Here is a 25759-nt window from a genome sequence, read left to right as displayed (position 1 = left end):
TTTATAAAACGAGTCAAGACACTCAATGTAAAATAGGTACATAAATACAGATTAACATAGAGCAACTTCATCAATAGTTGATAATGATACACATATACCACCGAAGTCAGGCTATTCTTTATTACAAATGTCAGACTACGTATCCCAGGTCCTACAACGACTGGCCCTTTGCATTGCAGTTCACCCTCTCCTCCATGGCACATGGTTATTTGAAGGCAAAGTAATACCTCTTTAAGCATTCCAGGTAGCCCATTTCTTATAATATTTCCCTGGGCACCACCTTGCCAATTACACTGACCTCTTCAGGCTCAGGCATTGATCCAGGCCATTCTTCCAGTGGCCAAGTGTTGGGGGCTCTGCGTCTTTCCAGCGCTGGGTGATGTCCCTTTCTGGTGACTAGGAGCCCCTCTAATGACTAGTAGTCTACGGGTTTGGGTTCACACTCAGTGAGATCAGAGGAAAAACAGTCAACATTGATGAAACTGTATTTATCTATAATAATAATGTACCATGACAGAATTCATTTGTATCACTCTAACAAAAAAAATGAGCCACTTATGGTGTTCTCAGCTCATCTGACTCCTGAAGTTCTTGCTCCCGAAATTCGATCACAGGATGCAGTAAAATCAGCAAGAACCATTTTAAGAAATGTCCTGAAAGATTTAGATTTTGAACTCAATGATGCATTTTATGATGCCCCAGAGCTCTGCAAATCATGGGAGTCAACAAGAATGTGTGATGTTGTCTTAACATTTTTTACATCATGTTTAATATCAGCAAAGCAAAACATTGATGATGGCTTTGAAGATATAAGTGAAGAAGTGTAAGACAATCCCATGAACTGACGGGCTTATGCTGTGCAAAAAGTACTGTCTTTTCCAAATCATGTTTTATGAATTATAAAAGGGCAAAAAGAAAACTCAGTGGCACATGACAGCCCACACAATCTATGACAAGTGCAAAAGTAGAGAGCTATTTACTTCAGTGAATAGGATTGGTGTATCAACAAGTTATAATTACATAGTACAGAGCATAAACTTGTTAGCACCGTTTGCTGTAAAATCTTGTGAATCCAACAGCACACACCTTCCAAGTCACTTTACCAGGAAAGGATTTGCAAGTACTGCTCTTGATAGTTTTGATTTTGAAGACAGCTCATCTTTGTCTGGAACATCCATCACACGATACTGCCATGGTACCAACTGTACTGTACCAATGAAGTAGCTGCTTGAAAACAAGCTGTGTCAGCTATAGTCATAAATAAACGAAGCTGCAAACGTATAACCCAACTGCCTTGCCAACGTGTGCAAAATTACTACAAGCCATCAAAACGTCCAAGTCTACCAAAAAGTTTCAAAGTGGCTGAGGACATGGATCTTCTTCTACCTGATGATGCGGTCCACAAAGCTGATTTCACTGAATTTATCAAGTTGCTTATTTGATGTGGGCTGGACAATGAAGAAAAGCCATCTCCTTGAGGGCTGGAATTCATGCTCTGATCTCCCAGAATAAAGTCCCACTGAAGAAAGTTGTTTTTTTTACCAGTAATACCAACTCCCGGTCAAAAACTACATAACAGTATATACACAAAAAATTCCAAAATGTGCTTTCATCAACTTGAAAACTAGCCTATTCTGCCAATTTTCTGCAATGCAGGCGTTTTCCAAATTTGATGATCTTTAACCAATGATGGGCATTTTCCACATGACAAAAGTTGTGCTGCGGTGCACAGGAAGTTATCTCAGGGGATGTAGCATAGACAATGCACTTATTGAGGCTGAACTCTTTGGAAGCAAAACTACTGTCTAGTCAGTGTTGAGCATAACTCATTATGTTCGTCAGTTACAAGGTACGCTCATCATCTCTGAGGCTACAGAAACATTGTTGGAATGCTTTCTGGAACATGAATGAATGACAAATTAGGTTTTGCACCTCTTATCTCAGAAGTGAACAAGGCATAGGGCACATTTAATTCAAAAGACATAATGCAAAGTCAGGCAATGTTCAATACACTCATTTCAAAATGAGAAAAACAGGTTTGTGGAGTTTGTCAAAGAATGTGAAAAAAAATCTGAACTTTGCAAGTACTGGGGAAATGTTTTACACATGGTAGCTCTAGTGAAAAGCTTGGTACATGCTGATCCGGAAGGTGATTGGGAGCAGCATGTGAAGACGATGGAGTTACTGATTACTATGTTTTGCGAATTTGATTCCATGAACTACCTGAGATAGAGGTCCTGGTATTTGGAAGGAGTGAAGAATCTAGAGGTGGAAAAACCATACCTCCACAGAAAATTAATCCAAAGATATTTTGTGGCGAAAGACAGAGAAGGAAGGTTAAATGCTGTGGTTCCAGATAGGAAACTGGAACAGACGATCCAGAGATCACAGAAAAGCTTCAAGGGAATTGTTGGTCAAACCCGCAAAAGTGAATATGTTGCTGAGTGGCAGCTAGTTTACCATGAAGTCCTTTCTATCTGCAATGTTTTCAGAGAGATGACAAATTCAAAATTAATGGACCATTGTGAAACTGTTCCTCACCACAAACTTGCGGGAAAGAGAGGGGAACGTTTTAATAAACAAGTTGACAGCCTTCTTTTCATGCAGCAGCAAGGAAACACCTTTGAAATGACTGAGCCTGTGCGACTACACAACTTCGTGACCAAACAATATGTGGTTAAAGATATAAAGACATGTCTACTAGATGTCCTAGAATATGGATCAACACTATGCACCAAACCGAAGCAGGAGAGATTTGTATTGAAAGAGAAAAAACTGTTTAATATAATCACTAAAGCTAAACTCACATGCTTTGATTGCCATAATAAAAATTTCGTCCAACCAGCCACTACAAAACAGGTTATAAAAACACAACTTTTGCAAGCACATACAGAGATGGATAGCAAAAGAAAGGGGTGGATTTATAAAGGACATTCTGTCACATGATCTTCTTCAACAAACGCATTATTTGATGGAGATGCTGCAACCAAACCAGTGAAGCACAAACTCGTACAAGAGCTCGAAAAAAACTTTCACCTGAAGAATTTCAATTTGAGAAGGTGTCCTTATTGAAAACTGCTGCTGTTGTGGACTATATGTCACAATTGCGAATGGTCGAGATTGAATCCATGGAAAACTTCATAGAGGTCGTTCAAATTGTTCAACAGATATCAAAGTCAGGGGGCACCTTTCCAGAACTGCACATTGTCTTTGACAGTTATCTTGAAGTATCTGTCAAAGAATGTGAGAGAATCAGACGAATGTCTACAAGTGGAACAATTGATCTTGCCTGCATCAAAAATTCAACAGCTATACCTGGGCAACTTGATAAAAATCTTGTCATCAACTTCGAAAAATATTAACTTAGAGATGTAAAATCTCCAGAACATTGCTGATGCTTCAGTGAACACTGAACTTCCAATTATTGCAAGTGAAATGATTGTCAGTGAGTAATTGGTGCCTACAGAGATATATTCAAAAGGTATGAGTCAAATTGTTCAAGAAATTAACAGCAAATTGGAGGAAGCTGACCTTCTTGTTGTGCCACATGTTGAGTGGGCTGTTTGAAATGGTTCCAATCGAGTCATTGTACTGTCAAATGACACAGATGTTATTATTGTGCTGCTTAGATTTGTTGTAATGTTCAGAAGTCCAGGTTTGTCAGAGGTATTGATACGTTATAGAACAGGCGAGAAAAGACACTCACTCCGTCTTCATTTTCTGTACAAGAAACTTGACCCAAAGGCACCCAGTGTTCGTATTAAAGCACATATTCTTACAGGTGATGACACTATGAGCAAAATTGAAACAAAGCTTGTAGCTTTAACTGTTGAACCTGTGAAGTTTCTAAAAAGATTTGTTGAGACAGAAGAAGAATGTGACTTTAAAGACACAGAAAAATAACTTGTGCATGTGTGGAAAACGAGTTCTGACTGCCACACATTTGATGATATTCGGTACAGTGAGTTCAAGAGATCAGTCCCGCTAAGTGACCTTCCACTGACATCATATTCTGTGTGTGGACACATTAAATAATTGTTCTACTTGATCAGAAGATGTGTAAATATTTTGGATCATGCAAATGTAGAGAAAGATCTGTGTGAATTTGGTTGGGAATATATTGTTGGGGCTCTAAAACCTACAAGGGTTCTAAAGCCTCTACCCACATAACTCACATATACATGTACTTGCAAACCTGTGCAGGTGTCCCTGTTGATATACATATATACTCTTCTCAAATGCTTAACATTTTGCAAATGTACCACAAGCGACTGCCGAAACAAATAAAGTTAACTATTAAAATGTGTCTAAAACAAGAGAGATCAAGATTATTGTTTTCATATTCAGATCATAAACATTGTTTGGTGTATACATAAAAGGATTAAAAACCATTATTATTTGCTACATTTAATTTCTATATATGTCTCTTCTCCCTCTATTATAGTCATCATTTTGGAAAATGGCGGAAGGGTTGCGCTGAGGAGTTATTTTCTGTCTCTATAATACTACTTGGCCCACAAAACCTATGATTTGACACCAAAATGAAGTATATAGGTCACATGTTTTCTGAAATATTACATCATCACTGCAACAAATTTGCCATTTAAAAAAAATGTTGTACAAAAAAATTCAGCCAGGATCAGCAATGTCTACCCGAGCTAGATTAATTCTCTAATGATACAAAAACACGAATAAAAAATGAAAGTCTCTGGACAACAATTTTTTTATGGAGGTATATCAAGGGGCCACGACTACAAAGCACAAGGGAGTTAAAATGATGTATGTTGTAGCCATTGCTCTATACTCCAATGAGGGGGAAAAAAAGTAATAAAAAAGAATTGTATTGTAGTTATTCCGCCAACTGGATTGGATTGTGTCCATAAAGACAGAAGCTAAACAGGATGTGCTGGTTGTGGGATGTCCAGATATGCTCCCGCAGGAAGTGAGGCGGACTAAGGGAGACATTGATTGGTATTTGCAGCTTGGTAGACTGCCTGTAGGAGATTAATCCACATCATAGGGTACGCATTAGAACAAAGAATGGGATGAAGAAATAACAGTAGTTCTGTCTTACATGTACTTTCATCATATTTATAACTTAACCTCCCCACCCCTCCCTACCATAGATATCAGAGAAAGATGAGTGTTGGTGACAAATATGGTCCAATATATAAGGTGAAACTGCCTGCAAATGCACACCATTCCATGGCCCCTTGCTAGGGTGAATGTTCCCTCATAACAGCATAAAGGCCCTTGAAAACATAGTATAAGTTCTCTGGATGTGAAGAAAATAATTATGCTTCTGAATATATGAATTTTAAGACTTCATGATAATGAAGCATGGAATAATGGATGGACGAAACACAAGAGTTAAGATAAGCAATGGAAAAGGAGTAAGGAATAAAACAAGTAATAGAAGAAAGGAGTTGAGGATGAATTATGGCAGCAAGGAATTAATCGTAAAAGCAAGCAGATAAGGAAGTGAGGTAAAGTCATTTAGGAAGTAAGGAGAACAGAAAATCAATTTAGAGAAACATTAAGTAGGTAGATACCTTTAGCTGCTCCTTGAAGGCAAAGTATTTGCCGGTACAGTTAAGCTCATAGTTGAGTTGGCACTTCTGTTCCTCCAGTGTCTGGTTATCTAACACTTTTCCTTCAGCCACCTGTTGCCCAAATAGGACACGGTATTCATTCAGAATGGAGTTGGTTATGCTGACAATCTGACTGTGGTAATCACTCTCAGCCTTGGGAAAAATAAAGAAACAATTGGTATAAGAGAATATGCAACCACACTGAGGTGTAGAAGGCAAAGCATAATACAGTTCAGCTCATGCTAGAAGCTTTAGTGCTGATGTCATCACTAGATGCTATGATTGGTCCATACATTTGAGCAGCAGCCCCACCTTCATCCTTTGTAATAAAAGCCAATTGGCTTCATATCCCTATTACTAAGGAGAGTTATGTGCAAATGTGTGGACCATAGACAACTGATGCGTTGCTAAGTATGCAACGTTCAGAACTTGGTCAATAACTGATGAGTAATGCCCACAACAATATGGAGGAACTACACTTGCTATGAGAAGTGAAGTATCTTTGAAATCTTTGAAGCATTCAGAATAGCAGAATATCAAAAGAAAATATTCTTTGGGAATGTCATGCCAAGTGGGAGAGGATGTGGCGTAACGGCCTGAGCTGTCTACTTCGAAGCTGGGGGAACCAGGTTTGAATCTGCGCCTGCTCAACATCCTGTGATTTTGGGAAAATCCCTTAATCTCCCCATGCCTATGACATAGCACCTTGAGAGCCTCAAGTGTGATTTGCCACGCTTTACAAATCCTGGATTAGAGGCGAAAGGCCTCAGAAATACATTGTCACCCTTGATAACAATTATAATCAAGAAAAGATTGTAATATAAGACACAAGAAACTACCAGAGGGAAGAGAACAAGGAAAAACAAAGCAGAAACTGGACTCAGGGAAAAGTAGGACTGGAATCATGGTCATTAACAGGACTGGAATACTCAGAACTGAAATACTGAAAACAAGACTATGAAAGGTCTACAGCAGTGATAATCAAAGTACGGCCCAAGGCCCACTTGCGGCCCTCTTGACCTCTATGTGCGGCCCCTCCTGGTAAACAGCAGCACTGGCTAAGCACTAATTATCAGAAAAAAATGTCAAAGAAACGGGCACGCATTTATTTGCAGGTTATCTGAATTCATGAAGTAACTAAGGTGGCGTCCCGGGTATTCTGGTTTCACATTGTGGAATTCAGCCACTAGATATACATGCTTTGCTTCCCCTACAACCATCTTACACAATCCCTGACCCACCAGGATCCCCTACAGCCACTCTGCTGGCATCAGTGCGGCCCTCGGTCACACAACAGACCATACTTTGTGGCCCTTGGGCAAATGTTTGTGAGTAACCATGGTCTATAGTCTAACAAGGCAAGATAGAAATATTCAAACAGGAATAAAGAACACAAGGCAAGACGTCTGCATGTATCAGGCGATATCAAGAATAGGGCAGACAGGAGACAATGAACAATGGCTAAAAAAAATGTAAAACGTAAACTTCGCACCTGTATAGCGCACTAATCACCCGTTAGGGTCTCAAGGCGCTGTACGCAAACTGCTGTGGAACCCCTCCTGGCTTTTCCCTGTGAGGCGCCCACTCCTGGGCAACCCCCAGGGTGAAGCCAGACATCCAAGCACTGTCAGGGCCGTTGTGGAGATTAAGCAAGCTATTGTCCAGAGTTACAGAGTGGGACCCATTAATTAGATTAGGCACCAAGGCGAGAATTATCTGGTCCAAGGGAATTGAGCCCAAGACCCGCTGAGGCGGGAATTGAACCCTGGTCCCGGGCCAGATCTCTGCATCAGGGTCTGCCGCTCTAACCATTGTGCCACACTTCTACACATGGCTATCACACGAACAGAGGTGCAGGAAAACCAGGGACAGAAACAGAAGCTAGAAAATAGCTAAAAACTGGAAAATAGGCTTAGGAAATTAGAGAAACAGAATCAAAGAACCAGCCTGAAATGAGAGCAGTAGGAACATGAGAGAGCACAAGGAGGCTCAGCAGATGTCAGTTGTGAGCCACTGCACTCTGGGCTCAGAGGACTAATATAGCTAGAGGCAGAGGGAAAAGTCACAGGTGCAGGGGGAGAGCCAGGTGCAAGGAATCAGGGAATTGCCAATGAAGGGAAAGCAGAACTGGGAGTGGAAAGGGGAAGACCAAGGAAACCAGCAGGTACAAGGCAGGAAATGGGAAATCTAGGAACTGCATATGGGTTGTAGCAAAGCGATTAAAAGGTCCAAAAGGCAAGTATTAAGAGGTCAGAAAGGCCATGGGATCCAGGAATGAAGAGCGAATAGACATGGTCAGAAAGGCCATGGGATCTAGGAATCCAATGAGTAGACAGGAGCATAATCCTATTAAGGGATAAAGGCAGGACCTCACAGGGCCTTTGTGAGCGCCACCTAGTGGTCAGATGGTAAAATCCTGTCAGATATGGAGAGAGTTGTGAGAGAATCCTGTCTGATGGTGATGGTCCTTGGATACAGCTGTCTATTGATAACAATACTGCGGTCTTGCACAGTCTCCTCTTCCAGGTAGCAGTTCTCCCAAAACCTTTAAAGTGAATGAGCCTTTTGTTCTTGCACTAATTATGTCAAGAGTTAAACATGAAGGGCAGTCAGTCTCCTTCTCCCTTAAGGCACACAAACAGCAGGCCTTAATCGTGAATCCTCAAGTGTTGCCTGTGCCAACTTTATGCCTCTGTCCAGACCTTTCTTCGAACTTGAGCACAGAGCTTCCAATTGAAGTCAAAGGTGAAACTGATATTTGGTTCACAAATCATTAAATCCGATCAGGTCACTAGCCACATTATTGTGTTCGGGCCTATTGTATATTATGGAGGGCAGCCCGTTTTCCCGTCAGGGTGACAGAGTAAATTACTCCATTGCCCTGACAGAGGTGCCGTCTGGCAAATTTGTAAACAACCACCTAGCTGGTGGTCCTTTCTAAAGCATTGGCAGTAACCGCCCTCACGGAGTCTCCTGTCAATGCTGTCAACAGTTTTCTGCGTGGCTAGGGCAACATGAAGGAGTCCTGCATCAAACTATTTTCATTTTTATTTTCAAAAAGAAAATCCTGAATTAGAATTTTCTTTTTGAAAAGAAAAGGCTCCCCTTCCATGGGAGACCTCTCCCAAGGCAGAGAGCGCATTTAGCAGTTTTCACTGCCCCATACTGCCAGGGTTTCCCTGGTGGTGATGGACTGTGAAAACAGACCTCTAATTCTGCCCATCTAAATTAAGGGCCCCATTATAACCCTGGTGGTCATGGGTCCGCCAGGGCCGAAGTGGAGGTCAAACGGCTGCCAAAGCATAGGTCCGGCATCCACATTATGACTGTGGCAGAGCTGCCACGGTCGGACCGCCGACACTGCCAGGTTGCTGCCAGCTGACAGCCTGGAGGTGCCGGCAGTCTCCGTCAGCCAGGGCAGCTCTGCTTGCAGTGCTGCCCTGGGGATTACGAGTCCCCTTTCCACCAGCCTTTGCATGGTGGTAGCCCGCTGGCAGAAATGGGGTGCTGAGGGCCCCATGGGGGCCCCAGCATTGCCCATGCATTTGAGGGGCCACCACGGACATGGCCCTAATTTGGCCTGGGCAGTTAAAAGCGCGACGGGTGCTGTTGCACTCGACGCACCGCCACATTGCCACTGGCTCAATTAGGAGCCGGCGTCAATGTTAAGGCCCTGTTCCCTGCTGGGCAGCCGGGCGTAAATGCCGTTTCCACCTGCTGGCACAGCAGGCAACTCTTAACAGGGCTGGCGGGAAGGAAGACCAGCGTGGCGGTCGTCCATGCGAATGAGATAGGCGGGCGGCCTACACCGCCCGCCAAGCTCGTAATGAGGGCCTAAATGTCTGGAATTAGAGGTCTGTATCTGGCAGCCATTACTAATATCACAGCAGAGCTGGAGTAGTCTCCACCATGATTAAACCTAAGGTCCACCTGCATGTAAATTTATCCAGAGTTATAAATCGATCTCTTAAGCAGCAGTACAAATTTTGGGGGGATCCCATCATGTCCCATCATTTCCAAATGCATCTTCTTTCCGGCATAGTTCAGTCTCATGATGATTAACATCCAATCAAGTTCACGTTGTCTCCATATTTATTGGTGATGGCAGGAATTTCATAAAGCATATTTATTTATTTGAGGCAGACCTTCAGCCATCAGGGGCTGCTGCTAGGGCTTTAGCTCTCTTGTCAGAAAGGATGAGGGGTACAGACAAGCAAAATACTCCTTTATTCCGGTGAGAAGATTGGTCATGACGTTTTGCCACTGTCTTTATTAAAGTATTACTCCTTCCTGGCCACAAACCAAGACAAACAATATGGCTAATCCAATGAGGCTGACACGAAGGGGCCTTTTCACAAAGGTAAATCTATAAATGCAGATTTACTGATATTAAATCTACTCTTACACTTTTGAGTGACTTTACTACTTACAGCTATTCACAAATTCCAAATATAAAGTTACTCGTGAGTGCAGACTTACACGTCTCCACCTTGAGCCAAATTAATGAGCCTAAAGTAACTACTGCCAAAAAAGAGCACTAGTAAATCCAGCGCCACATGAGGCCAACCACTGTTATTGCAACACCCTACTTAGAAAATAATGGAGGTAGGTGTAGGAAAATACCATCTTGCATGGCATGTTACCCCCATATTTCACTGTATATATGTTGTTTTAGTCTATGTGTCACTGAGACCCTGCCAGGCAGGGCCCCAGTGCTCATAAGTATGTGCCCTGTATGTGTTCCCTGTGTGATGCCTAACTGTCTCACTGAGGCTCTGCTAACCAGAAACTCAGTGGTTATGCTCTCTCTGCTTTCCAAATTTGTCACTAACAGGCTAGTGACTAAATTTACCAATTCACATTGGCATACTGGTACACCCATATAATTCCCTAGTATATGGTACTGAGGTACCCAGGGTATTGGGGTTCCAGGAGATCCCTATGGACTGCAGCATTTCTTTTGCCACCCATAGGGAGCTCTGACAATTCTTACACAGGCTTGCCAGTGTAGCCTGAGTGAAATAACGTCCACGTTATGTCACAGCCATTTACCACTGCACTTAAGTAACTTATAAGTCACCTATATGTCTAACCTTCACCTGGTGAAGGTTGGGTGCAAAGTTACTTAGTGTGTGGGCACCCTGGTACTAGCCAAGGTGCCCCCACATCGTTCAGGGCAAATTCCCCGGACTTTGTGAGTGCGGGGACACCATTACACGCGTGCACTGTACATAGGTCACTACCTATGTACAGCGTCACAATGGTAACTCCGAACATGGCCATGTAACATGTCTAAGATCATGGAATTGTCACCATTGGGGGGACAATTCCATGATCCCCCGGGTCTCTAGCACAGAACCCGAGTACTGCCAAACTGCCTTTCCGGGGTCTCCACTGCAGCTGCTGCTGCTGCCAACCCCTCAGACAGGGTTCTGCCCTCCTGGGGTCCAGGCAGCCCTGGCCCAGGAAGGCAGAACAAAGGATTTCCTCTGAGAGAGGGTGTAACACCCTCTCCCTTTGGAAATAGGTGTGAAGGCTGGGGAGGAGTAGCCTCCCCCAGCCTCTGGAAATGCTTTGATGGGCACAGATGGTGCCCATCTCTGCATAAGCCAGTCTACACCGGTTTAGGGATCCCCCAGCCCTGCTCTGGTGCGAAACTGGACAAAGGAAAGGGGAGTGACCACTCCCCTGACCTGCACCTCCTGGTGGAGGTGCCCAGAGCGCCTCCAGTGTGTTCCAGACCTCTGCCATCTTGGAAACAGAGGTGTCTGTGGCACACTGGACTGCTCTGAGTGACCAGTGCCAGCAGGTGACGTCAGAGGCTCCTTCTGATAGGCTCTTACCTCTCCTGGTAGCCAATCCTCCTTCCTAGGTAGCCAAACCTCCTTTTCTGGCTATTTAGGGTCTCTGCTTTGGGGAATTCTTCAGATAACGAATGCAAGAGCTCACCAGAGTTCCTCTGCATCTCCCTTCACCTTCTGCCAAAGTATCGACCGCTGATTGTGCAGGACGCCTGCAAAACCGCGACAAAGTAGCAAGACGACTACTAGCAACCTTGTATCGCTTCATCCTGCCGGCTTTCTCGATTGTTTCCAGGTGGTGCATGCTCTGGGGGTAGCCTGCCTCCTGTCTGCACCAGGAGCTCTGAAGAAATCTCCAGTGGGTCGACGGAATCTTCCCCCTGCAGCCGCAGGCACCAAAAGACTGCATCACCGGTCCTCTGGGTCCCCTCTCAGCATGACGAGCGTGGTACCTGGAACTCAGCAACTCTTTCCAAGTGACTCCCACAGTCCAGTGACTCTTCAGTCCAAGTTTGGTGGAGGTAAGTCCTTGCCTCCCCACGCTAGACTGCATTGCTGGGTACCGCGTGACTTGCAGCTGCTCCGGCTCCTGTGCACTCTTCCAGGATTTCCTTTGTGCACAGCCAAGCCTGGGTCCCCGACACTCTAACCTGCAGTGCACAACCTTCTGAGTTGTCCTCCGGCGTCATGGGACTCCCTGCTTCTGTGAGGGCTCCCTGACTTGCTGGGTGCCCCCTCTGTCTCCTCATCCAAGTGGCGACATCCTGGTCCCTACTGGGCCACAGCAGCATCCAAAAACCCTAACCGCAACCCTTGCAGCTAGCAAGGCTTGTTTGAGGTCTTTCTGCGTGGGAGCACCTCTGCAAGCTTCTTCACGACGTGGGACATCCATCCTCTAAAGGGGAAGTTCCTAGTCCTCTTCGTTCTTGCAGAACACCAAGCTTCTTCCAACAGGTGGCAGCTTCCTTGCACCCTCAGCTGGCATTTCCTGGGTCCTGCCCACTCTCGACACTGTCGCGACTCTTGGACTTGGTCCCCTTGTCTTACAGATACTGTTGTTGCATTGCTGGTGTTTGTTCTTCTTGAAGAATACCCCTATCACGACTTCTGTGCTCTCTGGGGGTAGTAGGTGACTTTACACCTACCTTTCAGGGTCTTGGGGTGGGCTATTTTTCTAACCTCACTGTTTTCTTACAGTCCCAGCGACCCTCTACAAGCTCACATAGGTTTGGGGTACATTCGTGGTTCGCATTCCACTTTTGGAGTATATGGTTTGTGTTGCCCCTATACCTATGTGCTCCTATTGCAATCTATTGTAATTTTACACTGCTTGCATTACTTTTCTTGCTATTACCTGCATAATTTTGGTTTGTGTACATATATCTTGTGAATATATCTTATCCTCATACTGAGGGTACTCACTGAGATACTTTTGGCATATTGTCATAAAAATAAAGTACCTTTATTTTTAGTACTTCTGTGTATTGTGTTTTCTTATGATATTGTGCATATGACACCAGTGGTATAGTAGGAGCTTTACATGTCTCCTAGTTCAGCCTAGGCTGCTTTGCCATAGCTACCTTCTATCAGCCTAAGCTGCTAGAAACACCTCTTCTACACTAATAAGGAATAACTGGACCTGGCACAAGGTGTAAGTACCTCTGGTACCCACTACAAGCCAGGCCAGCATCCTACAGTAGGCACTTAAAATTGAAACGCCATAGGGGATTATTTTAAATTCATAATGAATAAATGTAATTTTGTTAAACATATAAAAATCATAATTTTCTATTAACATTTAAAAAATAATTTGTATATTAAAAAATAATGTAACATTTTTTACTAAATATTCTTAAATTACGTTTATTTAATTCTATGCATCACTTTTAATAATTATGAATACGTAATATTTTTTTTTCTCTTTAGGTTAGATTCTTTTACGATAAATCCTTTTAAAGAATCACATTTAATTTACCATATTATAGTTAATAAATATTTATTCACAATTAAGGTACTAGTGCTGTAGCACTTTTATTTTGTTCTATGTATTAAATAATTCCATAAAATGTATCTACATTAGTATTTAACATAAAATATGTTTTAAGATTTTTTGAAGTTGAATAAACTTTTAAAACGTTCCCTATTCTTTACTATAGGGAGATCTCCAACTCAGTAGTGGAGATCTCCCTATGGTATATTATATATGAAAGTAAAAAAAGTTTAATAAATCTTGACAGCAATTGTTAAAATATTTTTTGCTATAAATTAATGTAAATTATTCTTTAAAAGCTTTTATATATAGAGCAGAATAAAAAGTTACAGTAATCACTTATTTGGACTTTTAAAATGTAAATATTATGAATATATTACATTAAAATATTTTCTGAAGCGTACATTAAAAATTAATTGCCACCTGAAGAAAATATTTATGCTTTTTATTGTGAAGCAATAATTATTAAAATTGATGTCTAGAACGTCCACAATTAAATAAATGTATTTTACTAAGAGTCTAGTAACAATATTAATTTTTAAATTAAAAAGGCTTAACAATTATTTAAAATAAAAAAAAAATGTAAACACTAAATGTATTTATATTTGTTCTGATTTTAAATAATTTAATTTAACATTATTTGCTAAGGGGTTTTAGTTTAAGTCCCTGTCTCCATAATTTTCTCTGAGAAGGTGCTGCAGCACCAGTGGGTGGCCATGTAGCTTGAGTAAGTTTACTATTGTTTTGGGTTCTTTTTGGCTCAAGTAACTTTAGAAGTGCAGTTTGTGAATAGGAAATAGCTTTCTCTTTTGTTGGTGGGTTGCACCTTCCTGCCTGATCCCCCCCAAACCTTCATGAATCTTACTTACTCCTACCTTAACCCCACCTATTTTGTAATAAAAACAGCCCATTTCTCAACCACCTGCCTCATCCCACATCTACCACTGAGTAGTATACTTACATTGGTGAGGATCTTTCCATAGAAATGATGGGAGAGGCCGAGGTTGAAATTTACATTAGAAGGTCTGTGAACAGCAGTTTGTAATACTTTTTGCTATTGTAGTGCCACTAAATATATTATAAAATGCAGTTTGTTTATAGGTCCCAAAGAAGTATTTCATTTTCCATTGACAGTTACGTAGACCTAACCCAGGCACATAATAATCCTAAAAGCAGTGGCCCGTGCACATAGAGGTGAGATAAACAAGATAAAGAAAAAGTTACTTACCTTTGGTAATGGATTATCTGGTAGAGACAGTATCTAGCCACAGATTCCTTACTTTAGAATCTTCCCTAGGTGTGGGCCTGGATCCAGAAACCTTTTGCATAGTACATCTGCACATCGGTAGAGGGTGTTGCACAACTCCGTATCGACTTCGTTCACTGGAAGTGACGTCAGCGGAGTCCATATAACTCCCTGCCGACATGTCGATGTCAGTTTGTTCCATGACTATTTTCCAGGCTCAAAACGTGGAGCCACAATAGAAACTCCCTAACAAAACAGTGTATTTGAACATAAGACACCCTTGTGTCAAATAATCACTGAATTCTTAATTCTAGGTGTTGATTTCCAAATTGAAATCTTCTGAGACAAAAATGGACTCAGTTCGCAGAGTGGGGGAGGATAGGTGGGTTGTTAAGGAATCTGTGGCTAGATCTTGTCTCTGCCAGATAATGAGTTACCAAGGGTAAGTAACTTGTTCATTTGATAGAGACATCTAGCCACAGAATCCTTAATTTAGAATCAGATACCAAAGAACAGTAACCCAGAGGAGGGACTGCAAACAGACTCTCAAAAAAGTCTCTAAGTATCACAAAACCAGCTAGAACAAGAGAAAAAAGACCAGACAATCAAAATAATTAAGGAGAGTAATAATATACAACATCAGAACCTGTAACCTCAGGTAAATAAAACCATAAAACATGACAGCATGGAAATAAGCTCATCCATGTAAGCATGGCAACTGTGTGTCATAAGTGACCTTACAACATTGAAAGTATTTTATCCAGAAGAAAACTGGTCTAGTACTGGAGGAATAGATTACGCACTCATGATAATACCTATGCGGAACAACATCCTCGTTAGTAAAAGAACTGTGTAAGAGACCACAGTTATAAAAAGGTATAAAAAAAAAAAAACTTTAAGAGTATGGATATAGACCACCCATGATCGATACCATCAAAAGTATGCCCATAGAACAAAAGCGGTCAAGAGTGATGCATAAAGATCAGCATTCATAACAAGCATTGGCAAAGCCAATAGGTCTCAGCAAGGGGCAACCTATTACCTTTTGCGATGGGGTCAGGGCAGTGAACGAGAGTGCGATGAGAGAGAGGGTGAGTACGTATTAAAAGGCGGTGATAGCGAAGTATCCTCCTAGACGGCAGTATAGGCAAAAAAGTGGTGACACTTTATGGGACGCCTTGCTGCACAGAGAGACAAGCTGCTGCTGTGTTAAAACTGTTTTTCAATTGACACAAAGGGCACACATGGTGTCAGTGTGTTGGTGTGGATAACAGGAGGGGACACGAAGGAGGAGGCTCTTTCCAAACAGGCTCCGGTTTCAACAAATGACTATTTCCCGACAAGGCAATTAGGAAAGAGGGTCTATTTAAAGAATAGGCCCCCATATCTGAATTTACCTGTTAAGGGGTTCACTCCCCTTCCCCCCCACCCCAGAATCTGATTCCTGCTGGTCAGCGCCCTGTAACAAGGATGGGCAAGGGGCGAGTACTCTGTGTTTGTTTTTGATTAACTTTTTAACTGTTACAATCTGCTTCTGGTTTTTATTTTTATTGAAAAGTATGACAGTACTGGAAATAGAAAAGAGTGCCTGCCGTCTGTTTAAACAACTTGGAGAGTTCTTCAATTTCTGTGGCACCTCTCGGCTCCAGGTTCAAATCTATGTTGGCTAATTCAGCCTGCCATCATCCTGCCGAAGATGAATTAATGTTTACCCTACAGTTGGTTTTGAGCAAGGCCAAGGTATATCGATTGGTAAGCTTTGCAAAATATCTCGGGAAACCAGAACTCTGCCTATGAGTTTGTGATTAATTGCTTGACCACCTCTTTGACTTTAATGAACAGGACACTCACATATCTCCTGCAGGAACTCCTTAGGCTTCACCCGGCCAAGCTGTTGTTGCTGCCCTTGCTGCTGTGGCTGGCTTGTTGTGGAGGTGGATCATGGCGGAGGCAGGGGTTGTTATGCACCAGGCTGCGGAAGGAGCAGAGAGAGGGGGGCAGCTGGCAGGAGATTGAGGGGGCATCTGTGTCTAGCAGAATGCCATCACATACAGGGAGGAAGTGGCACACCAGGCATGCTGGGAAAAGAAGCCCATCAGTGACTCAGAAGTGATAGAGGGACGATCAGAAGAAACCCTGAGTTAAAGAGGCTTTGCAGAACAGATAGATACGGCTATTGGGAACAAGGGAAAAAGTGGATAAATAAATAACATTTGGCAACAATTAACCTAGAAAAGTATTTAAATTATAATGGATATGCGCTCCCTGCAGTTCTCTGCTGCTTGGCTTACCTCTGAGTGTCTTTAAAAAGCATGCATTGTCTTACGGAGGGCTCTCTTTCCTTTGCACATGAAATCTGTGGTGAGAGAAAACCCTTTCAAGATGGCCACTGAAAAGTGCACATTTATCTCTAGACGTCTTGCCGTACCTTTCCACTTCTCTGTAGAATATCTTAAATAATGTGGAAACACTACAGCTGGGAAGTATAAAACAGACTAGCCCTTCCTTTAGAGAAAGAAAAGTAAACGGCCTTCAGTAAATAGCATCTGATATTTTGCCTTGCTTTTTAAATGCACAGTGAAATGGCGCTAGGAGCGAGCGCTCATGTAAAGCTCTAAATATCAATGAAAAAAGTAGTCCCAAGAACAGTTGCTTTAATGAGGCTTGTGGAAGAATAGTAGTAATTGTTCCCTGCTCTCAAGGTGGTTAAGCAGGTGCAGAGGCATGACGTATGCAATCAATGGGCAAATGGGAACAAAGAACTGAAAAGCGACTGTGGTGGCAACAAATGGGAAGCCTTTGGGCCGGCTGAAGACCACATACTACAGGTCTCTTTTCGAGACTTAAAAATGTAGGTGAGCCCTAACATATTTCACAACTAAAGACTCCTGGAAGGAACATTTATGCATATATATATATATATGTATATATATATATATGTACACACACACACACACACACACACACACACACATACAAACACACACACACGCACATTATGTTTTTCAAACTGTAAAAGGTTCCTTGATAGAGCAGCAGAAACCAAGGTCAATACATGACTCTTATAATGAATAAAACTCATCTACTGATGACTAGGAAGGGTTTCAATAATAAAAAACACTAGAAAATTTACCACATTCTTAAACAAATAGAATCTGGCCGAGTTTGATGAATCCATCCTATGACAACTCTTCTCCTAGTGTGATCCCAACTTACAACACTAAAGTGATGTAAAAATGAAAACAGTTGTATCTATATAAGGTATCAATAATTAACCTCATCAAACACAACATGTATAAATATCTTCACAGAGAAGAAGTTCCCCTGAAAAAGGTAAAATTCTTCCTAAAAGAAGAAAGTTTTGAATGGAATTGCAAAAATGTAGAACAGCTCCTAAAGAGTCCATATATTAATTAGCCTACATAATAGACTAAACAGAATCTACAAAGAGATATACTTTTACGGAGGCCAATTATCAACTGACATAAGTCATGAAAAGAAATAACAATGTTCAAAGAACATGTTGCACCATAGAAAAGTCCACACTAAAGTGTATAAAATACATACATTGTGATGAGTATCTAATATGAACCCTTAAAGACTAAGATAAGGTCTGCAAGAAGATATGCCTATACAGTATCTAATTTACCAAAATGAGAAGAACTGATATTATCATATCACATGTAGGAGTAAATGTACCCTTCAATTAGTGTAGATCAACATCTAACAATGATATTAGAAAAGGGACTAAGTAAACAAACAACCTAAGTGTTATAGAATCATTATAAGAAATGTCTTTGAATGGAGAATAAACAATATACTGACACTCCCAAAGAGCTTGTAATATTTCCAGTTCGCTATAAGGCATACTAGTATATTCCATAATTTCATAAGTTACAAAAAAGTTACTTTCTGCAGAGGAAGCAATTCTATACCCTCCATTGAACGAGTAATAGCTCACAAGTTAAGGATTGTACGTCATATGTAAATGCGTTCTAGCATACTGGCAAATACTCAGACATTCCATTTAGAGTATGGTATATACCATCAAGTTAATAACTCTTAAGCACAGGTTTTTCTTCAGAGTAAAGTAAACAATATCACATTGACTGAGGTGCAATAAAGGGTGTTAACCCTCTAAGAGGTTATTATTGACAAACTTGAAGTAGAAAGTCATTACTTTAAATCAAGTAATGATGACAATGAAAATAACCTTGAACATCAGGCTTGAAAAGCTCCTTATGGTTCCATGCCACTATATCCCTCCAATTACAAAACACCCACCAGTTGCACCAATTAGGTTAAAATAAAAAAGACCTCACAGCCCTGCCGAAGCAAGACTCTTATGTGGAGGTTTTTTAAAACAAGTAACACCATACTAACAGTACCAGAGGTTATGAACTAGCTTAAAGGTAGCGATGAACCAAGCTAATTCAGTGCTCCATCTCTACTGTCCCAAAATTGCTTTAAAGCTGAGCCAGCCCAAGTACCAAATAAATGAGCACCGTCAAATGGCATGTCAATCATTGTAGATTGGACTGGCTCTGAAAACCCCCAAAGTGATGCCTCCCCAGTTCTTTGGGCTGAAAGGGCCTGCCACAGGGGTGACTTACAGTGACCTGGTGCAGTGACCAGCAGTGAAAGGGTGCATGCACCATTCCACGCAAGCTGAAAATGGCAGGCCTGTAGCCACAGTTTGCATGGGCTCCCATGGGTGGCATAATACATGCTGCAGCCCATGGGGGACCCCTAGCCCACCAATGCCCTGGGCACCTAAGTACCATATAATAGGGACTTCCACGGGTACACCAGTATGCCAACTGTGGGGTGTAAAGGGTACCAAGGCAACCAAATTTAGAGGAGACAGCACAATCAGTAGGGTCCTGGTTAGCCGGATCCCAGTGAAAACAGTCTAAGCACAGTGATAACTGTCACAAAGTGGGGGTAACCATGGCAAAAAGAGTGACTTTCCTACAGCGCGGAAGGAGAATGAGCAATAAATATGCCTTTACATTTTATTTTTGTCTTGTCAAATTTGCTATGCATTGAAAGACAGAGGTCAAATGTCAGGCAATACCTTCTGACAAAATTCTGCTTATTCTTTTAACATTGATGTTGATGTTTACTTTTTATTTTCTGACTTCAAAGCGACAAGACTTTTTACAGTGACAACTATTACAATGAGGAATATGCTGTCTACCATTAAAGTGTATTACCGCACCATGCTTTAGTAATATTTCTGCAACAGTGTGCTCCTAAATGCACCACCAGCTACATACATTCTTGTTAAATGTGTGTGGTTCACTTGCTATATTTCTTCATGTGACGCTTGGATTTTTCGCAATCCCTATGAATTCAGCGATGCACATTGATGGCAGCATCTCAACTCAAAACTGTTTCAGCACCAATGAGAGACAAAGGAATTCCCAATTCAACATCAATAACACACATTAACTTTCCCTCAAGCATTCCTAGAAAGACTACCCCTCTTTCCCACACCTAAATGGAAGCACACAACTCCCCACCCACTTTAGGCATACAGAAACCTCTCACACATGAACAACAGTCATAATGAGTCCAACACCAAGGAGTGGAAGAATAAATTGGTAGAGTCCACAGAAGAGAAACATTTTACCCACTTGTTCTACTCTCTGCCTCTCTGGGTGGTCCATCATTGCATGCAGCCCCCTTGCCTACAAACTTTTTTTTGCATTGCCATCACTTCTCTCTTCTTGGCCAAACTACTGGGACTCAAATCTGGAATGAACAAAAAACAGCCTTCTTCCATTAAACCAGTTTTGTTCTGGAATGCCGCCTTCAGAATTTTATCTCTAAACTGTGGTGAACAAAGCATCACCATGACCACACCTGCCCATTCTTTTATTCCTCACTGATGCTGGGGAGTAGTTGTATTTCTTAGCAATCACATGACTGCCTGAAATTGTTTGGTCTCCTAGCAGGTCAGCTACCATGTCTACCTTAGACCACAAGTCTGCTTCAGTTGTGATCTCAGAGGCATACCCAACACTGGAGACATGTTGCTCCAAAGCTTGTGAACCAACACCATACATTTTTCTTGCCGCCTAATTATTGCCTCTGAAATAGTCCTCTGCAAAGAAGGCAACTCCTACAGTTCCTCAGTATTGTTAGCCACTTGGCCCTCAAGCAAGATTAGTTGACTCTACCTTGCCTCCTTAAACAAGCCCTTCAGCTTCAGCTGTGCCTGGAGTGGTAAATGGCTTTTGTAATTTTACAGCTCGGCAAGGTTGACACTGTGTCAAAACTATGCTTAAAGACTTTGCTGTACAAATGGCAAAAGACTTTGTCACTATCTAGCTCGGCGTGGATAGCACTGTGCTGATCCAATGCTTAAAAACTTTGCTAGATAAACAGACATTTGAGGTGAGCAAATCTAGAGTATCACTGGTGTTGCAGGGTGCTCCTTACTAGAGCTGCTCTCCACCTAAACTTGGGAACTACCCAGAGTTCTCTATTATTTTTTGCATATGGAAAATTTCACTTACCCAGTGTATGTCTGTTTGTGGCATGTGTAGCTGCAGATTCACATGCTATGCATATATTCCGCCCATCTAGTGTTGGGTTCGGAGTGTTACAAGTTGTTTTTCTTAGAAGAAGTCTTTTTTTCGAGTCACGGGATCCTCCCTTCGGTGATAGTGTGCATGGGCATCTACTCCTTTGTTAGACTGTTTATCTGCAGAAGGATGTAGGAAGGAGTAATAGAGTGAAAGAATATAAATGCACAAGTAAATGTAGTAAGTAGATAGGATGTCCATGCAAATGTAAAAAACTTATGTATACATATGTACAAATAAATACTGCAAAGACTACAGGTTTCCGGGGAGGAGGGAGGATGCATGTGAATCTGCAGGACTACATGCCACGAACAGATGTACACTGGGTAAGTGACATTTTCCGTTCGGTGGCATGTGTAGCTACAGATGCAGAACCGTGGCTAGCCTGTAGGAGTTGAAGTAGTTTGAAATAAAGTTTTAAGTACAGCTTGATCAACATTGGCCTGCTGTTTTGAAAATACATCCACACAGTAATGTTTAGTAAATGTATGTGGAGTGGACCATGTGGCAGCTTTACATGTGTCTGCCATTGGTATGTTACCTTAAAAAGCCATGGAAGCACCTTTTTCCCTAGTGGAATGTGCCTTAGGTGTTATGAAAAGTTGTTTTGCTTTAATGCAACATGTTTGGATGCATTTAACAAACCATCTAGCTAATCCTTGTTTAAAGATAGTATTTCCTTTATATGGTTGCTGAAAAGCAACGAAAAGCTGTTTAGTTTTCCTAAACTCTTTTGTTCTATCAACATAGTACATTAGAGCTCTTTTAAGGTCAAGAGTATGAACAGCTCTTTCAGCAGTTGAGTCTGGCTGTGGGAAGAAGACTGGCAATTCCACTGTTTGGTTAATGTGAAAAGGAGAAACTACTTTTGGCAAAATTGTTGATTAGTGCTAAGTACTACTTTATGTTTGTGTACTTGGAAAAAAGGTTCCTCCAGAGTGAATGCTTGTATTTCACTAACTCTTAATTATTCTTAATGAAGTAACTGCTACTAAGAAAGCAACTTTCCAAGTCAGAAATTGAATATCACATGAAAGCATGGGCTCAAATGGTGGTCCCATTAGTCTTGTGAGTACAATATTTAGATTCCAAGCAGGAACTGGTGGGGTTCTTGGTGGAATAATAGGACTTAGTCCTTCCCTAAAGACTTTAATAACAGGAACTCTAAAGAGAGAGGTATCTTGTATAGTTTGTAAATATGCTGATATAGCAGTGAGATGAATTTTAATAAAAGAGAAAGCTAAATTAGATTTTTGTAAATGAAGTAGGTAGCATACAATATCTTGTATGCTTTAAGTGGGTCTATATTTTTAGGTTGACAGTAGTAAACAAAACGTTTCCACTAGTTAGCATAGCATTGTCTAGTTGTAGGTTTGCATGCATGTGTCAGAACTTCCAGTCATTCTAATGGAAGTTGTAAGTATCCAAATTCTATGACTTCAGGAGCCAAATCGCTAAGTTGAGAACACTGGGATTGGGATGCCTGATCTGACCTTTGTTTTGTGTTAACAAATCTAGTCTGCTTGGAAGTTTGCAATGAGGTACTACTGACAAATCTAGGAGTGCTGTGTACCAACGTTGCCATGCCCACATGGAGGCTATGAGTATCATGGTGAGAGAGGTGTGACACAGTTTGTTGACTAGAAATGGAATTAGCGGGAGGGGGGGAAAGCGTAAGCAAATATCCCTGACCAGTTGAGCCATAGAGCATTGCCCTTGGACAGAGGGTATGGGTGCCTGGATGCGAAGTTTTGGCATTTTGCATTTTCACTTGTTGCGAATAGGTCTATTTCTGGTGTTCCCCACATTTGAAAGTACTGTTGAAGTACCTGAGAGTGAATATGTTGCTATGTCCTGCTTAGCAGGTCCGCTAGCTGATTGTGTATCCCTGGGATGTATTCTGCTAGCAAGTAAACGTGATTGTGAATTGCCCACTTCCAAATTGTTTGGGCTAGAAGGGACAGTTGCGATGAACGTTCTCCCTCCGGTTTCTTCAGATAATACATTGTTGTCATATTGTCGGTTTTTATCAAGACAGTTTTGTGCTTGAGAAGAGGTTGAAAAGCTTTTAGGGCAAGGAATACAGCTAACAATTCTAAATGGTTTATGCACTAAGTTAAGTGTATTGAATTCCATTCCCCTGGTATGGTAAGGTTGTTGAGGCGAGCTCCCCAACCTATCATTGATGCATCTGTTGTTATTGTGGTCTGAGGCACAGGGTCCTGAAATGACCGACCCTTTATTAAATTGTTGTGATTCCACCATTGAAGAGATTTGTGTGTTTGGCAGTCTAACAACACTAGATCATGCAACTGACCCTGTGCTTGAGACCACTGCTGTGAGAGGCACTGCTGTAGTGTTCTCATGTTTAATCTTGCATGCAGTACTAATGTTGTGCAGGATGCCATAATTCCCAAAAGTTTCATGATAAACCTTACAGTGTAATGTTGATTTGGCTGTATCTGTGATATGAGATTTTGAAAAGCTTGTATCCTTTGTGTATTTGGATAGGCTAGGGCTTTCTGGGTATTGAGAATAGCACCTAGGTAAGGTTGAACCTGTGCTGGTTGAAGATGAGATTTTTGGTAATTGATTGTGAACCCTAATGTGTGTAGGGTGTCTATTGTGTATTGAGTGTGTTTCTGGCATTGTATAATATTGCCAAAAACTTATTAGCCAGTCGTCTAGACAAGGAAAGAGATGTATGTGTTTTCTTCTTAGGTAAGCTGCTACTACCGCTAGACATTTTGTGAAAACCCTTGGAGCTGTTGTTATGTCGAATGGAAGAACTTTGAATTGGTAGTGGTTTCCTGTTATTACAAACCTTAGGTATTTTCGATGACTGGATGTATGGGGATATAAAAATATGCATCTTTGAGATTTAATGCAGTCATGTAATCTTGTTTTTGTAGTAGTGGAATGACATCCTGCAGAGTTACCATGTGAAAGTGTTCTGACAGGATTTATAGATTTAGTGGACTGAGATCTAGAATGGGTCGGAGAGTGCCATCCTTTTTGGGAATGAAGAAGTATAGTGAATATACCCCTGTTTCGTGTTGGGATTTTGGAACCAATTCTATTGCTTCTTTTAGTAGTAGCAATTGTATCTCTTGTTGTAACAGAACGTTGTGTTCTGGGGACAACCTGTGATAACGAGGAGGAATGTTTGGAGGAGTAGAAATGAGTTCTAGGCAATAACCATTGCGGATAATTGAAAGTACCCATAGGTCTGTGGTGATATTTTGCCATTGGGAGTGGAATTGCTGCAGTCTGCCCCCCACAGGAGATGTGTGGGGTTGAGGTATACTGAGTAAGTCACTGTTTTGATGGAGTGGTGACACTCTTTGAGGCTTGAAATTTGCCTCTGGCTCTAAAGTTTTGACCTCTATAAGAGCCTCTAAATGATCCTCTTTGGTATTGCTTTTGGCATTGTTTAGGTTGTGAGGTGGAAGTGTCTGCAGTTTGGGGCTTGAAACCTCCTCTAAATTGTTGTTTATGAAAGGAGCCTCTATAAGGTGTAGTGTGTAGAGCTCCCATAGCCTTAGCAGTGATAGAATTCTTTCTTTCTGAGCTTCTAAATTGTGTTAACCTCAGGACCAAATAGGTGTTTTTTTATTTTTATCAAATGGCATATTGAGCACTGCTTGTTGGATTTCTGGTTTGAAACCAGAAGATCTTAACCATGCAAGCCTGAGTACGGTTATGGCAGTATTTACGCTTCTAGCTGCTGTATCAACAGCATCAAGAGCAGATCTTATTTTGGTTGTTGCTTATTGCCTGACCTTCCTCAACAATTTGTTGAGCCCTTTTTGATGTTCTTTTGGCAGGTGTTGTAACAATTCCTGCATTTCGTCCTAGTGTGCCCTGTCATATCTAGCTAGTAGGGCTTGTGAATTGGCAATGCGCCATTGGTTAGCTGCATGTGTAGCTACCCTCTTGCCAGCAGCATCAAGCTTCCTGCTTCCTTTGTCGGGGGAAGGGGTATCCCCTGAAGATTGGCTATTGGCCCTTTTCCTAACAGCACTGATGACAACAGAGTCTGGTGGTACCTGTTGCGTGATGTAAGCTGGGTCTGTTGGTGCAGGCTTGTATTTTTTGTCTATTTGTGGTGTTAAAATTCTAGCTTTAACAGGTTCTTTAAATATGTTGTCTGCATGTCTGAGCATGCCAGGCAACATTGGCAAGCACTGGTATTGTGAGCAGGTGAAGGACAATGTATTGAAAAGAAAATTTGCTCACTATACATCTGTACCCGATGGTACGCAGCTGCTCCCGAAATGACTTGTGTATATGCTGTGCTATGTGGTGCCGAGGGTTTGGAAGGATAGAGGTCTGTGTCATTTAGTGGTATGGGATCAGGATTACACAAAATCCAGGGATCAACTGTATCACCATGCAAATATGTATGGGAGTATGTTGGTGAGGGCAATGGTGGTGGGCTAGCAGGTGGTGGTGAGAAAGAAAGGTGTGGAGAATGTGGTGGAGAAATTTGTAAAGGTAATGGTTTCTCCTTCCTTTTAAAGTTTTTTTTCTGGTGA

The 25759-nt window shown here is 41.7% G+C and overlaps 1 protein-coding gene across 3 annotated transcripts in view; it reads right to left on the bottom strand.

The window, feature by feature from the left end:
* The window catches only part of CFAP70 (cilia and flagella associated protein 70), a 947035-nt gene that overhangs the window by 496833 nt on the left and 424443 nt on the right, over positions 1-25759 (bottom strand). For all 3 annotated transcript variants that reach the window (XM_069210675.1, XM_069210677.1, XM_069210678.1), the window contains one exon: positions 5553-5744. In XM_069210675.1, the coding sequence (XP_069066776.1) occupies positions 5553-5744 (192 nt within the window). The remainder of the gene's footprint in view (positions 1-5552; positions 5745-25759) is intronic.

Source organism: Pleurodeles waltl, chromosome 10, assembly GCF_031143425.1.
Source record: "Pleurodeles waltl isolate 20211129_DDA chromosome 10, aPleWal1.hap1.20221129, whole genome shotgun sequence".
NCBI lineage: Eukaryota > Metazoa > Chordata > Amphibia > Caudata > Salamandridae > Pleurodeles > Pleurodeles waltl.
The sequence above is the reverse complement of the archived record's forward strand: the minus strand, read 5'-3'. Positions and strand labels throughout refer to the sequence as shown.